The following is a 17,484-nucleotide window of genomic DNA, read 5'->3' on the forward strand; positions in this document are numbered from 1 at the left end:
CATTATGTAGATAAAATTGTGTTCTTTTTTTTGTAAAAGTAGGTATATAACTAAGATTGCGCGTGCGTTTTTCATCTGATTCTCAAAAATATATAATTTTTAACCGCGCAAATAACGTACGTAATTATTTGTTGATTTTCTAAAATTATTCCTATTTGATATTTATAAATTTTACTTTATGCATTTACGTATATTATATTGTTAATATAAAAAAATAACACTAAAAGTATTATTACATCTATAATTAGAATTAGACTTACATCTGTGAAATAAAACGACAAAAGTTAAAAATATGTAATTTATTATTATTATTATATAAAATATAATAATAAAATTATTTGTAACTTAAAAGCAAAGTAAGTTAAAAAGTATGTGCATTGTTGCGACTGAATAAATTTACTGAGTGACGAAATAGTGAACGAAATGTCATGAATATTGGCGGTTTGACGGAAATGTATTGACTGCGTGTAGAAGATAAATGTCAACAAATGTTATATGGGTGCTTAACCAAGCATAGACTCAGCGAGACATTTTTCTGTACTCAATGTACGTAACATCGAGGCCTGTAACTCCGGTGAATTAACATTTCCTGGACGCTTTCTAGGTCTGACCGACCAAATATCTCGTCTGGCGCGACGAAAATTGCACAATCGCGATCTCCTGGCGAGAGAAATTATACGGTACTATTGTCAGGTGCCATAATTTATCGCAGTGATTATGCAAAGAAATTCTGTTTTGCTACCGTCGAACCCGAACTCATCATTTCGTCGTTAAAACACAGACTTTGCTATAAAGATTTCAATCAGCATTATACTTATAGATTAGAACCTCTTCATAAAACGCAAGTACAATTAATGGCATAAAATGAGCATAAAAAGAGACTTATTTTATTCTTTGATATTTCTTATCGACTATAATATAAAGAAATATAAAGGAATATAAAGAAAAAATAATAGTAAGATAAAAGATATAAAGAAACTAATGTAAATTTTATAAAATTGTTATTAAAATATAAATCAATAGTACATTTTATGTTCTGTTGGTCTCAAAAAGTTTGTCTGAATGTCGCTAGTTTATATTGAATATTTTTCAGCTCTTATATATATATAAAAGCTGTGCTTCATTTCTGTCAAGCAACGCGACAGCATTAATTGTAAGATGATTACCAGCTCACTTAAAGGAGAATTTTTTCACTATCGGTTACAGATTCGCCACGACCTGAGGATGCAAGATTGCACGAGGAACAGAGGGGCGCGGACTGCTGGTGCTGCGGAGACACTGAGGTCTGCGACCATCGCGAGAAATGACCATGACGAGCGTGGCTGTCGCCCCGGGTAGCCTCGGCGCACCTCCAGCTATGCTCACCCCTAAGATGTATCATCTGCAACAGGGCTTGAGCCCGTCCGGTTCGCCCACCTCCGGCAAGGTAAATCCCAAAATCCATCCGACCGAGAATCCGAGATCGCTCGATGTCCGGAATCGCGCGATGTGATGCGCGAGAGAGCGTGTCTGATGCGAGACACTCTTACACGGCGGCGTTTTACGTAACGGGATACAACCGAGGTTGGAATCGTGGAACCTCATCCGCAGTTGGTCATTAGATACAGCCATTGTAGCAAGTTGTAGCGGATTGTTAAGGAGAGCTTTCCTCTCTGGCATCGCATTTCTCCGTGTAGTCTAATTACTACTTACGGCGAGTCTGAATGACTCTCTTCTTACGTCCTCGGACGAAGGAAAGGCCATCGATAGCCTCATTTTTTTTCAAAGCATTTTGCGCAGGGCAAAAATGCTTTTACATAACGAGGGTAAAATATATAATTTGTTAGATCCAGAACACTTGTAAGTATTTGGAGGGAAAGTCAATATCATGGCGTGTTAGAGTTTTTGTTTGCAAAAAGTAAATTGATCATTTTACAGATGTTTACAACAAGAGAAAGAGCGATGCATGAACCGTACTGGCGTGTCAAAATAGGGAAAGTGCACGAGGATAGGTTAATTACTAGGTATAAGCCGCTTGCATAACGCGAGGATGAATGAACGTAACGTGGTTGCCTATCTCCTGGATCGTGAATTTTTTCGTACCTGTACTCTCCTTTTGCCTTTATCCTTTCCATTTCGTTCCGCATACCGCGTCTTGAACAACATTAACGTTGATAGACGTCAACGTAGATAATAATTCAATCTGACACGTGTCGTCCATTATTATCTTTTCATTATATTATTAAGTGAGCAAAACTTTATTAAACAAAGTGAAAATTGCATTGCCTGTTGAATGATTATTCTATTCATAATTCATCGAAAGATGCATGTAATATCAATTTTTATAAAGCTTATAAAACGGAGGAAGATTGTAAATAAGAAGATTGTAAAGGAAAAGATCTTTTCTTCCGATGTACATTTTCTTTTACTTATATAATTGTGGTGGTAGCTATTGCAAATTTCTCCGTCACATACACGTATATACAATTGCGTTGATGTTTTATTCAACGTATTTGCGAAGCTTGTCAGTGAAGTGGAACCTAAAGGCAGAAATAAACACATCTTAGAGCAGCCCGGATTTGTTGCAATAAGCAATATTATGATGTACGTTACGCTCGCTGATCGTAAGTACCCTTCATAACGATGAGACACTTTATTGGATGCTTAATTGCTATCATCGTACATCGATAAGCAATTTAATGCTTCGATTGCCATGCTACGATTTTTACTATCAATCGAAAATTGAATCGCTTGAGAAGCATGAATTGACGTTCGCATTTTACGACGGTCGGGAATTGCACGCGAAGTGCCGCTTAACACTTGCCTCGATAGACAGTTCGCTGAACCGTCACTGACGGTTGAAAAACTTACGGCTTGGGTTTGCGGTTTGGATTTCTATATTCCTGTTTACGTTGTAGGAGATATACTTGAATAAAATTTATGGTAGAGTTTGTTTTACCGTGACATTTATTTTATTTTCAGTAAGAAAAATGTTAAATCGTTCGATAGAGAAAAAATCTTTCTTTGAATCCCGAACGTTTAATAACAAGATTATAACAAAATATATCTTCTGGTTTACCAAAAAGTATTAATTATTTTCAAGCACATATTAAAATCAGTTTCTATAATGATCTTTGTACTTTTACTTTTTATTATTTTTATTATAGAAGATATATATTTTCCATTTTACAATGCCTGTCGGTGATTTTAAAACGATGCGCAATTTCATTTATATATATATATATCGTATATCTCATGTTATGAGATTCATATCACGAAAGAGGAAAGTAGAGAACCCGAAGAGGGAAACTTGGCGTGGCGCGCATAAAACCAGAAATTCTGAAACAGAAAACGTTCCACGAAGGACGGCTATCTACAATGACGTAAGGGCTCATAAAGCTGAGATTACGTGCTTCAGTTTTGTCGCTTCGACAATGGCCCGTTCGCTTTTATTTTAAAACCAGTTGTTGCCGATTATGATATTGAATACTTCGTATTCACATCGTCTTGGCGATACGCTATATCTTTCCCCGATCTGGTTTTCTTAGCTCGAATCGAGTGTCAGTCGATTTAGTTGGTGATAAAATGTCAGTTGATACTAATCGCGAATCGCATTCTCCGCAAATTACATAATTAGTACAATCTACATATATTATATTTCTTAATAAACAATTTAATGTACGGTTCTTTTTTTTACTGAGCGTATTACATTATTACGTAATTATATTGCAATTGCAACAATAAAATATACACCTTTTTTTAAAATAAAATATTTTTAATAATGTGATTGATATTGCTTAATAAATTGATGATTTATGCTTGAAAGTATATAAATTATTATAAATTCAAGTTTTTTAAATATAACATATATTATATATTATTTAGTAATTACAATATATTATATTAAATAGTTTATGAAGAAAATAGTTACAATAAACAAAAAATTGTGTAGACCTATTATATTTATTCGCATTGATTTATAGCGGCGCGTTTGTAAGTAATGCAAGAGGATTTATAAGTATCATTACTTGGCACTTGTAAGTATCATTACTTTCTACCGCATCGACAAGTGTTACGAATGGGGATAAATTTGCGCAATTCCGCGAGTAATCCCGCACGCTTATGTGGCAAAAGGCCGGCCGTTCGCCACGAAGAGTGATATCTCTCGCGAATTAAACACATGCGAAGGCAAGAGGAACAAACTTTACGATCGTTTGCGTATAAATCACTGTTTTCATTACACATACATGCGCTATAATTATACACCGCACGTATCATCTAAATGCCTTGTTTACAACGAGATTGTCTAAAAATAAATTTCAGGAATTTCACTTTAAATAGCCACGAAGACATGTAGTTGACGACATTGCGCTGACGTAATTTATGATCAATCTAGATTGCTACCTTAATAAAAATTTTTTTAATATATTACGTGAAGGTTCACACCGAATAGTGTGAGATCTAATTGGATAATCAAGATCGTAGAGAATGACTTGAAAATTGTATACGAGGCGATAATAAGATATATTGATGCACACGGATAAAATGTTAATTTTTATAACAGCTGTATAATATTTCTTCTTTTCCTCGTTAAAGAACTAACGAGAAGTATCATCGTCGTAAATTTAACGTTAAATGGGACGAGCCTCATTTTATTTTTACGTCACACGCGGTCTTTGTATTGGAAAAATAATGAGCATACTATTGAAAATAGACAGCAATGATTGTCATAATTTGATAACTATATGTATACATGTGAAAATACGGAACCGATGACAGAATGCATTTGAAGAACCTGATTCATTAAATTATATATTTCTTTTTTCATTCGGTAACTACTTGCTTGTTAACCATTAATTCTGTAATTCAGGATTTGGCGATTCTGTTATGCTGCGTGACCGGTAATAGTTTATATAACTATTCGAGCATGGAACATGGATTTCTCACAGGCGCGTGACTTTCCATGCTCCGTCGACCGTTCGCCGTTCTTGCGTGCTAGAGTAACTAGTTTAGTTAGTATTTGGCCCACATCGCTACAAGGAACTTTCGAGACTTTATTCTCCCGCAATTTCTTGCCTTCGATCGTGACTTTATCTGTCTCAGATCATAGAGAACAATTTCTTGATATTTAAAAAAAGATAAAAATTATTACTTTGTATACCTATAATATATTTTAAATATCTTTTCTTTATATCTTTTTAGTGAAATTTCAATCTTCCATATTTTATGTACTTTTTTGTACACATTAATTAATTTTAGTTTAGTTGAAAATTTTTTTATTTTTGACATTTATTTTAAACTTGATATTTTGTATGAAAAAATAGTAAGAATTAGGTATTTATTGATATTGTATGAGATTGAAACGTGCTGTACTTTTCAATAGCAAATATGAAATGTGCAAATTTTTTATGAATATCATAAAGTGAGATTTTATTTGACTTTTACGCATGAATTCTTGCATTATATTGCAACTAACATCATAAGAAGAAATTTTTGCTCGTAATGAGCAGCATTACCATATTTTTACGTGTAAAACCGTACATGGTTATATATTATTATACTTCTTGCAAGATACAGTCTTTATTTTTTATAACTTGTTATTGCAAATAAATTGAAGAGAGAATAATACGTATCTCATGAAGTATTTTTTCAACTTGATTGATTTATTTGTTTCATTCATTTTTCTGAAAAATATAATTCTATATGGATATTTTTTGATTTTCCGTCTTATTAATTTTACATTAACAATATGACGTACAGTTCTACATACGTTTTTTCAATATTATTTATCTCTCACGTTAGACTTTTAATGAGTCGATCTATCCTTTTCAATTACTTGACCTCTTGTTCAATGTTAAATGCGTCAATGTTAATTACTTATTGTTAGTTTTTTTTTTAGTTGAACCATTAGCCTGTTTTTCATGATAAATTTCTGGGAACGTTTCATTTGTATTTCACCTTGTATTTTTATGCCGATGATAGTTCAAAGTGGAGTTGAAACGTTTGTTATCACGGTATATTCACCTCACTTATCAGATTTAATTAGACACATTGTGTGTTTGAATAATTTGCGCACCACTAACTGCGTTTGACGCTTACAGTTCTGTCTCTATTTATCAGCTGTTTGAATATCTAATGAAATTATATTAAATTTTTAAATATTTTAGAATACCTAATTTTTTTCTATTTTTCATGTTATTAGAAAAGAAGCACAGTAAAACATATCAGAAAAACAGACCACAGATTCTTGTATTTATAAAAGGTATTGTAAATTTATAATCTGCAATACACACTTAGTAAGTATATTTTTAAGCAAGAGATAAAAAAAAGAGATAAAACTTCTTTTAAGAGTTTAGATAACATTTTGTACAGTGGACAGTAAAGAAATTATATTACTTCCACAATTTTCCTTAATTAATGTCAGCCATGCAGTTTAATCATTTTCCTTCATTTTTTTAATGAGGGGAAAGCAATGAAAGATTAATATTATTTAATTAACGTTTACGGGAACAGTAATGAGCTAGTCAACTCGTTGATGTATTCGCTTGACGAAACGAGCGCACTTGAACTCAAAAGTTTTCACATACAACCCGATTTCCCCGATGTTCCCTTATCTTTCCACTAGCATCACATATTACGGGTGTCAGATCGTCATCACATTCGCTAGCGTATCATCTTCAGTCTTCAACATCTCAGGTCGTCTGTCGTCGCGACGTCGCCGTGACAGGTTCTTTGCGAGGTGAAAATTTTACCGCCACAGGCCGCCGAGCGTGTCACTTTCCTTTCCTTGACGTAATTTTCGCGCAAGAAATAGTTAGATCCCATCTCGTATATCAATCCATTCCTCTCCTCTCTATCTCGTATATCAATTCATTCCTCTCCAATCACGGCTAACAAACGCCTTTTAATCGTTCCCGCGATTATGCAGCATGTTTTGCGTCATCTCGAAAGATTCGGTGTGCGTAACATCAATCAGGAGATCATTATATCGACAGTCGAGCTGCGTTTATCTCGATGTTGCTTAACCAGTTCGACAGGATCTCTTCTTTTCGCGTCAAAAAAGAGGAAGCTTATCAACAGTTTTATATCTTTAATTGATAAGAGTTTGTAATATATATGTTTCAGATTATCTTAGCTTTTTAATATTTTTTATTTAATATTTGATTAATATAATAAATTAGAAATGAAAAGCATTGTAACTATCTTCAAGCAAATAAATAGAATATTATAATGTGTGTGTGCACTATTGGAATTAAAATATTTTTGAATATCAAATTATTTTTCATCACTTATCTTAGTATCAGATATATTTATCACAAATCTTTATGAACATTATAATTTTTACGATCGCTTATCCGATACGAACATAGTCTTATTGCACTATCTTATTGCGAGTAGTTACGAAAATAATTTATGTGTATATCGAAATGCTCTCGAGACATGTATCTTCTGCAGGCGTCATAACGCGTTGATTTTTAACGTACTGGTGTATGGTTGTGCAACGCAGAGACGCACCGGTGGAGTCACAAGGATGATGCATCCGCGGTGCATCTACCGTGACCCCGGGATGCGCATGCACACGCGGTCGGCTTAGCTACAAGATCGCGTGCGATAATGCCTCGCGTACGCAACTATCCTCGGCAATACTTATAATATAATAAATAAGCAAATATATATATATATGCACACACGTATGTATTTATATAAATTGCAGAACTGTAAATTAGAAAGTTCATAATTGATTCACACATAGTGTTAAGTATTTGCATTAATTATTATGATAATGTATCCGGATTATTAAATGTAGCATTATCTTACAAATAACACGTATAATTTTTAAATTCATTAATTAATTAAAATAATAGATACTCTTAATGTCTTAGATATAACAAATAAGATAATTAAATATTGTCCTAATACTTGAAGAGGATATATAGTATGATTAATAGTATCAATTTTATAAAAGAGCTCTGATATTCTCCGTATAATCGACGTCAAAGAGAAATTGACTAATATTAATATAATTAATTATTATTATACACACACATATATACGCATAGCTGATTATACAATTTCAATACTATTGAAAATTGTTATTATGGTATATGCTCAGTAATATGTAGAGATCCTCTAGGAAACAATTCTACTCGATTGCATAACTACATACGTCGCCGCAGCGTTCAATTCAGGCGCAAAAATCGTTTAAATGGGATGCGCAACCGCCAGTCATTTGTATTGAAGAGTGATAATTTACATAATTAATAACAAATGACACGTTACGTATATTTTTCTCGTCCTTTTACTCCTCGTTTTTTTATTCCTTTTTAAACGGTCGATAGTTATGGACATGAAGCATCGTCGTGCACGGTCTTCTCGAAATAAAAGCGTATTTCCGTAATAATCAACGTACTTGTAACTGTTATTTTTTCCATTGGTCAGCCATTGTCAAAGTTATGGTTTGCTCTGAAAAACAACTCATGCTGTTTGAGCTATTTTGACGTGACAATATATCGCCGTATAAATTTTTTAGTTACTTAAAATTAATTTCATCTTTTGTGATAGTTCTATTTCTAATATTATTAATATTAATAGATGAAAATTCAGACAATAAGTTAATTAAAATTAATTGAAGAGTAAAATCTTATTGCTTTATTTTATCATTTGAAAACTTATTATTACGTCAGAATTATTAATTACTTATAATTTTAAAAGACATCTTGTTACCTTTTAAAAGAAAAAATTTTATATTATTTAAGAAGATGAAAGAGATAGGACGATATAGTTTTAAAGGAAGCCTCACAGTTCTGAAGAGTATCCAGTTTTTCTCACACGAGTTCAATGAAGGATTAAATCAACGAAGCCACGATATTTCCGAGGCGGAACGTCTGGTCTGCCAGAACATAAAGCCGGGGCTCTCGCATTCATCTTTTTTTTCTCTCTCCATGCAGCGGCTGCTGAATCCCGCGGTAACGGGCGGAATGAAATTGTTACCGCAGTTATGACTGGTATTATGACTATTGCGTTTTGCACAATTGGTATGAGCGAGCCGATATTAAAGCATGGGCAACAGTACAACGCGTTCGCCATACCTCAGAAAAGATAATGTCGTTTGCGTGGAGGAGGAATAGATAATTTCTCAAACACTCCACGAGTCATCGACCTGCCTGCCATGGTGTATCGATATTCAAGCCGGAAAGGTACGCTTACTTGAGCGTGACAGACGCGTTTCCATCCGGAAAGGTAATTGTCGACACTGAACCGTCAGACTGCTTTTTAAGGTGACTTCTCATGGTAAATATTGGAGAATATTTTTTTTTGGGTGTTGATGAATAATTTGTAAGTTAAGATTTATAATTAATTTCATCGCCATCAGAAGGCTTGAAAATGTTATTACTTGAGTGATGGGAGAAACGATGCTAAGAATCGACCGCGTGTGACCAGTAGTACCATAGGTATTAATTAGCAAGGGGGAGTTTACTTTCCCCCGTGATCATCGTCTGTAGAGATGACCTCGAGAGATGAGCTAAAATGCACGCGAACGCTCTTTCACCTATTCCTTTTTATTCGTTTTTCTCGCTACCTCTTCCTTTCCTTTCTCCATCCATCTCTTTCTTTCGTAAGAATCATCGCCGTTTTTCCGCTGCAATGCATTTTTTTATGCATTTATTTTATGTGTTTCTCGTTCTTTTTCTCAATCGCCATTGGAACGCGTTGCAATATGAATTAACGTATCTTAATAAAAGCGAAATCTCGTGTTCTTTCAAGAGTACTCGATGCTTATTTCATGCTTTTCTTCATTCAGCTAACAATAAGTTAATCGCGGCCAGAATGCGCTAGCAAATATTGTGAATTAGCGGAGAGAAAAGTCGGGAAGGAATCTCGAATATCTATGCCTTTTTATTTTAAAGGAGAGAAATACATAGGTTGGATTGCTTTTCCAAGACTCTTTAACGCTTCATAATCGATTAGATATGGAGCATTAAAGCTTGGCAGCAATTCGATCCATTTGATATCTTTGCGCTCGGTATTTCTTTTTCTTAGTATAAGATACATAGGTGATTGACCCATAATATTGTTTTTTTAGAGAAACCAATTAGAAGAGTTGAAAGATAGTGAATTTTGCGATTTCGAATATTAAAAGTTCTCCATCTTTTTTTTTTATTTTTATTATAAGTTATTATAAGTCGTGTATTCGTTATCTCAAGCGCTTTATGAAATATTATCTAATAAGTGGCAAGTTTCTTCCTTGAATCTTGTATGCATACTAGTGTACATTCCAGTGAAAATACTTTATCTCATGTTCTCTCTCTCAAGAGTTGTAGACTAACATTGAAGAAGAGCCGATCGCAAGAGGCGCATCTGAAGATCGCACTTGAACCGGTAGTCTCTAAAGGAAGTAATCGCGAAGCTTTCATTATATGAAAAAATGTATAAGGCTATGTTTATTCTACTAACGAGATATTGCATAAAAAAGGATAAATCGTAGTCGGAAGAATTGTAGTTTATGGAGTCATGAAAGAAATATGTCTGATAAGTTTATGATAATCATGATATGTCCGAACAAATGTTTATTTTATGTAATTAGCAAATCTTTGTGCATCTTAATGCAGAATTCCTATATGTTTTGAAAATACTCTTAAAGAGAAGCTTTTATATATGTAAACTACATAAAAAAATGTTATTTCTCGAAAAGTTGAAAAATTTAATTTGTGAAAATGATGCTCTGTTCCACTCAAATGACATTCTAATTAAAAAACATGTACATACAAATGAAGTGTACAAGATGCTTTGCTTAAACGTAATAAAAAGAAAATTATATAATACTAATTAATAGTTATAAAGTAAAGTAAAAAATAGTAATAAAGTATTATACTAGTTTTGATAGAAGGTATAGCCATTATAGAAATAAATTTCGCTAAAAATAAATTTTAGGAGTGCTCTTCAGATTGCAGTGAAATTTATTTTTAAGTTTTGATATCCGAAAGACTATGTGTTATTAGTGAATAAAAATTTTGAATAAAAAATAATTATGCTGAAAATAATATTTTTCAATGAAACGCATGATTTCGTTCACATTTCTATATTGTCACAAGACAAATTTCTCGTTCGATTCGATCTAAGGTCGATTTCGTCAGCCACGCCCGTTTTCGCTTTGCACCTGCAAGTTGTATGCAGACACAGTGACCCACGTCTATGTGTACCTGCATACAAGCCGCTCGCTTATATGCTAGTTTACTTTCTGTTTTTCGACTGGCCAACCAACTGACGGCCAGCTCTTACGTGAGCTTGTGGGACAAGATTTTTACGAAAGTCCGGCATGGACGAGAAAGTAAAGTGCACTTCGCCGTTCGCCCTCAAGGCAGCCGGCTGCCCCATTTTCCGACCTTACGCGGTTCGTATGCATTACGGTACGTTGCTTTGTTGCTACGAGCGCGAAAAAAATAATTGAAGCCAAAAAAAATATATATACAGAACAAAGCCATTCTTTAGCACTGCACGAGTTGAAAAATTATTTAAGAAAATTTATTACAGAATGTTCGATAAGCATTCGTTAATACCTGTATGTATGCTTAACTATAATTATCTACATATAGTATCTAAAAAATAAAATAAAATAAATTTCACGATTAATAGCATTAATAACATATTTATGAAACAAATTGTTTACTTCAAAATTTTATTACTTGGATTTACGTATCGTTTTGCATTGTACAGTTTTGATATCTCTCTCTCTCTCTCTCGTATTCTATTGCCTCCATTATACATATTTTTGAACTTACAATTGTGCTCAATTTCAATATATTTTTTATTATTCACAGAAATTAATTCGACCTACAGTTTTTGCAGCCAATGTGTTTTAATGAATCAGTATATAATTCACTTTCATTGCTCTTATTTTCACTTATCAAAATATTTTTGAAAAAGTTTGTTTCTTTATTAACGAGATAAAAGACGTGTGCTTTTATTGTTATGCTTTTTTAACCAATGAATAGTTATTAAAAAATATTTTTTCTTTTTTTTTCACAGATACTGAATCGTTGTAATTTATTATTAATCTATTAACAAGCATATTTAATGTTGATACTATCGAGAAATGTTTGAGTATATGAAGATGCTTGAATACCAAAACCGTTATATCAGCAGGTGCGATTCCATGTGGTACCAAATGCAAATATTCACAGGTGTGCGACAGAAAATGTATCGCAACATTCTTTGTGGCGCATATTATTTTTAACATTTCCTTTCTCAAATTTTTTAAATGAATTTTCAGAAAGAAAAACTTGTACCGTATAATAAACGATCTGCTCGAGGGATATATTTCGAAAACAATAATTTTCCACGTAATAATTTCTCGTCAGTAAGCAGAATTGCAGGATGAGTTGCCTGTCTTTCCGTCTGCTTTTGCAATTGTATAAAAAAAAGAGGTCGAGTGCATATCGCATAGACCTTTCCGCAGATCGTAGATTAGATTTGGCCTCCAAGCACGTGTGTTGCGAACAAATCGACGCACTCTGCCCTCTTTGTTGAGCTACAATTCTCGTTTTGTGTGTACATATATATTCTATATTCCGGCCAACTTATCCACGAAAAATACGTGCGATCGGAGATAAACGCGCAGGGCATAAAATTATAAAGCGCGGACTGAATGGATGATAGATTAACTGAATGGATTAGATTAAGAAAATTTCGCGAGACTCATAATAATATCCTGCGATGTAACGTCCCGTTTATCCACGGGAACCTACTTCGATTTAATCGTCACGAACAATCTTCTCTTTTGTTAACCGCACACGGGCGTGTTAACCGTTGATCACCGCGCGATTTTGGAGAACGCAAATCCGCGGAATCTCATTTCGAACAACGCGTAACGGTACGGTCGCTCCGCAAAATTGCATCGTGCTTTTTCCTTCTCGCGGGAATTGCAATTCCACACGGAGAGAATTTTTTCTTAGAATTTACCCTGAAAATATGACAGTCGTGGGACAACATTGTATTTCGAAGAATTTTAATGTAAATCTGTTTCATTCATTAATAAAACTACAATAAAGTATAAAATAAGTTTGATCAATTTTACTGAAGTGCATGGTAAAAATCTTTAAAATATTGTATTGTACTATAACTACCATATTTTCAGGGTAAATTTTAAAAGAAAATTCTTTCCGTGCATGAGATATTATCCTACAATTTGCGGAGAAAGGAATCTTTTTTTCAACCAAACTTTGCAATCAAGTAATCGTCGATAACGCGCAATTTTGCGTCAAAGTTGTTATCGCACCCGATCGCGATTACGTGTCAACATCAAATTGAAAGTAACATATTATCTATGTTATAATTTCGCACTAAATAATATAAATGAGAATACTGAGAAAAAAAATACTTAAAATTTATTTGTGAGATATAATGTTAATTTTACTGAAATAAATCCTTAGTTAAATACAGCGAAATAAAATTTTATTCCTAGTAAATAAATTATTAATTTTGTTTTTACAATTAAGAGATATATTTTACAGAACTGTAGATATACTTCGTCATGACAGTCAAATTTTTATAATGAATAATAATATAGTAATAATTTTATAATAATAATGATTTTCGTGACATTGTCCTAGTTTTTAGTTTTCGTGATTATGATTGCATATCCACCAAGAAAACGTCATATGTAACATTTACTTGCGAATATTTCGATTTTCTTTTTCAGTGTAATATAACATAATGTTACGTAACAGTTACATTGTTGAGTGTGAAAAATTATAACATAGATGTTATGCTACTTTTAGTTGATGTCGACTGGACTACTGTCCAGTTTTTTTTATCAAGTGCAGGTTTTCTCGAAGGACTTTGTACAGCAGAAATACAGCACGGCAGTTCTCCTCGACAAGTCGCTGAGAACAGTTCTCCAGTTTCTCTGTCTTATCCCTCATCCACAGTTCTCCAAGCCGGTCTGACTTTTTCGTTTGCGCTTAGACACGAGCACGGATTTCTTGTATTTCCTCAACACATTCGCCTTTCTCTCCTTCTTTGTGCTTCTTCGCTCTTAGTAGTTTTTCGGTAGGTGCAACGGGGTAGGCCTCGTTTTGTGCCAAACATTCAATCTCAACAGAAGTGATTTTAAACCTTCATATAGCGATTTGAGTTGATTGCTGACTTTTTCGGAACATGCTATTTCTAGTTTTGCTTCCATCGTCATTCTCTTCGGTAGTTTTCTTATCGGTATAGGTACATTTTGTCTCATTCTCTTGCAATATAGTAAATTTATACATTATGCGATGAAAATATTCGATAAAAAGAAAAATTTATTTTTCTTTTTGCGTAAATAAAAATGTATTGTTTATGCAAATAAACTAATAATACTTAAAATAATTAATAAATATTTATAAATACTAAAAATGAAAGCTTTAGATAAATGCTTAAGAAAATGAAATACCATTTAAATATTTCAAAAATGGAATAAAAATACATTTGTAATATAATGCTTAAATGAATTATAGTTGACATCTTTATAGTATTTTCTTCGCTGTGTAAAATTTACATCAAGGAATTCCTCGAAAATATATTAATAAATCACATCATCGTTTGCGATAAGCGAACAAACTTGTACGTATACTTGTATCAGCCTCTTCGCGCGCGCCATTTAATCTCTTTCTCTCTTTCCCGAGAGACTCAGCATCGTAAGCACGGGACGTGTGCGCGACGTTATCTCTCCGATTTCTCTAAAGGGGAAATGAATTTAAATTGCCGATCGCAAGCGATTCCTACGTCGTTCACTTTCCCTGAAACGCGCTTGCTTTCTGTCTCTCTTCGACTCTCTTCCACTCGTTTCTTTTTCTTTCCTGCCATGGCTTCTTCCACGTCGTGGTTCTTTGTGCTTATCCATCGAGGCTCGCATCGCGAACGTCCTTCTCGTTCTTCCTTCTTCGGAGAACGCAATGCGGCTGACGAGCAGCGATTTGCGGAAGGGACTCGCGAATTGCGATCCGTGAGGCTTCTGGACGTGAAGAAGCTGACGGGGAGCGAAGATCGAGCGTATCTTGGTTGTACGTGCCGTTAAAGGGAAATCGAAACGACAGATTCGTCGATCAATTCTCATCGAACGCGGATCGATTCTCGTTGCGGATCAAATCACGGATGAGAGTGATACGTCGGGTCGAAAGGCTGCGCAATTTGCATTTTGCTCCTTGCGTTTTTTTCTAGGTTTTCCTCCGCAGCAATGAGATTAATGTGTAACGTGAGAATCCGCTTTCGCCGGTGCGATAAGTTGCGATAGGGTGAGTCGCATTGAGCACCGGAAACGAAATTTATCTTTGAGTGACTGTTAACTGTGAAAAATCGCGTGTTAGATATAAATTGTTTTCTAGTTGATGCTGATTATACATTGAACTGCGATAAAAAATGTTTTAACAATTTTGTGTATCTTTGCTTACTAAACACTAATCCATTTTTTAAATTGGAAATCTTTCGAAATTGGAACTGCAGTGCAGTTTTTTATATTGTTTCTATATAAAAATTTGAAAAAAATTCTTACATACATGTGAAAACTTTGAACATCGAGTTTTTATTATTACATAAAAGTTGGATCGTACTTATTTTTTACGGACTTAAATTTGTCTAACAGAATAAAAAATTTATTCATAATAAAAAAATTGACTGTTTATTTAACTTGAAAACATGTTTGAATGTTGCTCCAAAGGACCCCGCACGTTTCTTATGGATTTTGGTTCTCGGTCAAATCTTCTCATATTTTGGGAAATTGTAGTTCCTGATTAAAAGTGTCAATGGGCGCGACCCCCTAAAATTAACAATTTTCGAGATATAACTGTTCAAATTTGGTTAATTTCTATTATTTCGGATATTGGACGATATAAACAATCTTGGTCTCATATAACCCTACAGACTTGAAAAAAATACCTAAATGAACCTGATAGCCCCCAGAAGAGTTCTGACGATTATCCTTAATAATCAAATAGCTGAGACTGCAAACAAAAAGGTTCTAGCGCCTTGAATTAGAAAAATTCAAAATCTGAAATTTCAAACTTCTAGAACTTTTTAGATATTGACTTCAGCGCATCAGTTATTAAGGATAGACATTATTTTGACGAAGATATATCTGGAACTGGACGTACACGTGTTGTCAAGTTTCCAGTGATATGCATCGGAATTTTGTTTCCTCGGGCTTAAATACCGATGTCGTATGCATGCCGTATAGCTATGGCGTACCTTCGGTAAATAACCCGAAGAAGGGTAGAATGATGGGACAATGACAGAGGCAACAATGGCTTTTCTGTTTTGTGTTCCGGATGAATATAGCTCCGGCTATTCAGGAGAGAGAATGTCGCGTGTTCTCCGTATCCAGGAAGTTATTATAAGCGCGCGGTATCGACGAACCGACCGGAGAGTCAGCAGAATGATGCATCCGTAATTACCGATAGTCATTTATTGTAGGACTGCCGCAAATTATACATACGTAACAAATACATTCGGACGTTTCTTACGATGGAACTTATTACGGGGCTTCCAATTTCGTCCGGCAGTCAAGGAAACAAGCGTAATCACGTCGATAAAAAGTATGTTAAATATTTCTTGACAACGAATATATAGTTAAAATACTTTATGCGTCTCGAATGAAGTATTATTTTATATATTACGTTAGTAAAGTTGAGTGTAGATTATATGCTTTAATTTATAAAAAGTTACGGGAGATTGATGATTAACAAAACTACACGTACTTATCAGGGCGGAAAATTATCCTGTCATGTCCTGTTGTAGCGATAGAAATTCTTACGTTTAGAGTGTTTAGACTATGATATATAAATGCAATATTCATAAATTCTTCAGTTTATTTTATTTCTAGACTTAAAACTACAATTATCACTATAATTGTGAATGAATTATAAGAACATGGAAAAAATGGTTTTTTTTTATGACAAATTTAAAACTTTATAGCTAGAAATAATTTTCAAATCTGTATCTATCTGAAGTATCTAATTTTTAGATACTTCAACAAAATCATTTTTTTCGTATCTTCTTTCTCTTTTTATTTATTATAGAAGCGGAAGTAAATAACTGAAGAAGAAAAACGAAAAAAGAAACGGAAGTAATCAGCTCGCGCTCAATATTAGATAACTGTATTGTAATTACGTTAAAATCGATGTTCCTCGGATATTAGAAGCGAGAGAAAGAGAGAGTATGATATTCTTAATAAATAATATAAATATGATTAATGTTCCTTCATCGACCTGACCCTTCATTTATCATGTCCGCTCAATTGCCTTTCCCTCTTGACTGATCGCAGAGCTACGATACTCTGAGCAAGGGCAAGAAGTCGTGGAGCGTGCGGCTGGGTCTGTCGCGGCAGCATCAGAATCATAGGGATGACCCCGGCAAGGGTGGCTGGGGCACCATAAGCGGCGGCAGTATACTCTCCCGTCAGATGATCTATAGCGGTGATCCATGGCTGTACGGTACGGTCAGATCGTCGCGGCTCGCTGGACATGACCCGGCGCGACC

General features: G+C 34.1%; 1 protein-coding gene across 1 annotated transcript in view; it reads left to right on the top strand.

The window, feature by feature from the left end:
• The window catches only part of RhoGEF64C (Rho guanine nucleotide exchange factor at 64C), a 77,906-nt gene that overhangs the window by 41,654 nt on the left and 18,768 nt on the right, over positions 1-17,484 (top strand). Inside the window, exons 2-3 of the mRNA XM_018449593.1 lie at positions 1,207-1,426; positions 17,270-17,476. Coding sequence (XP_018305095.1) covers positions 1,304-1,426; positions 17,270-17,476 — 330 coding nt within the window. The 5' untranslated portion in view covers positions 1,207-1,303. The remainder of the gene's footprint in view (positions 1-1,206; positions 1,427-17,269; positions 17,477-17,484) is intronic.

This window comes from Mycetomoellerius zeteki, unplaced genomic scaffold, assembly GCF_001594055.1.
Source record: "Mycetomoellerius zeteki isolate Tzet28-1 unplaced genomic scaffold, Tzet1.0 scaffold25, whole genome shotgun sequence".
In the NCBI taxonomy this organism is placed as follows: domain Eukaryota; kingdom Metazoa; phylum Arthropoda; class Insecta; order Hymenoptera; family Formicidae; genus Mycetomoellerius; species Mycetomoellerius zeteki.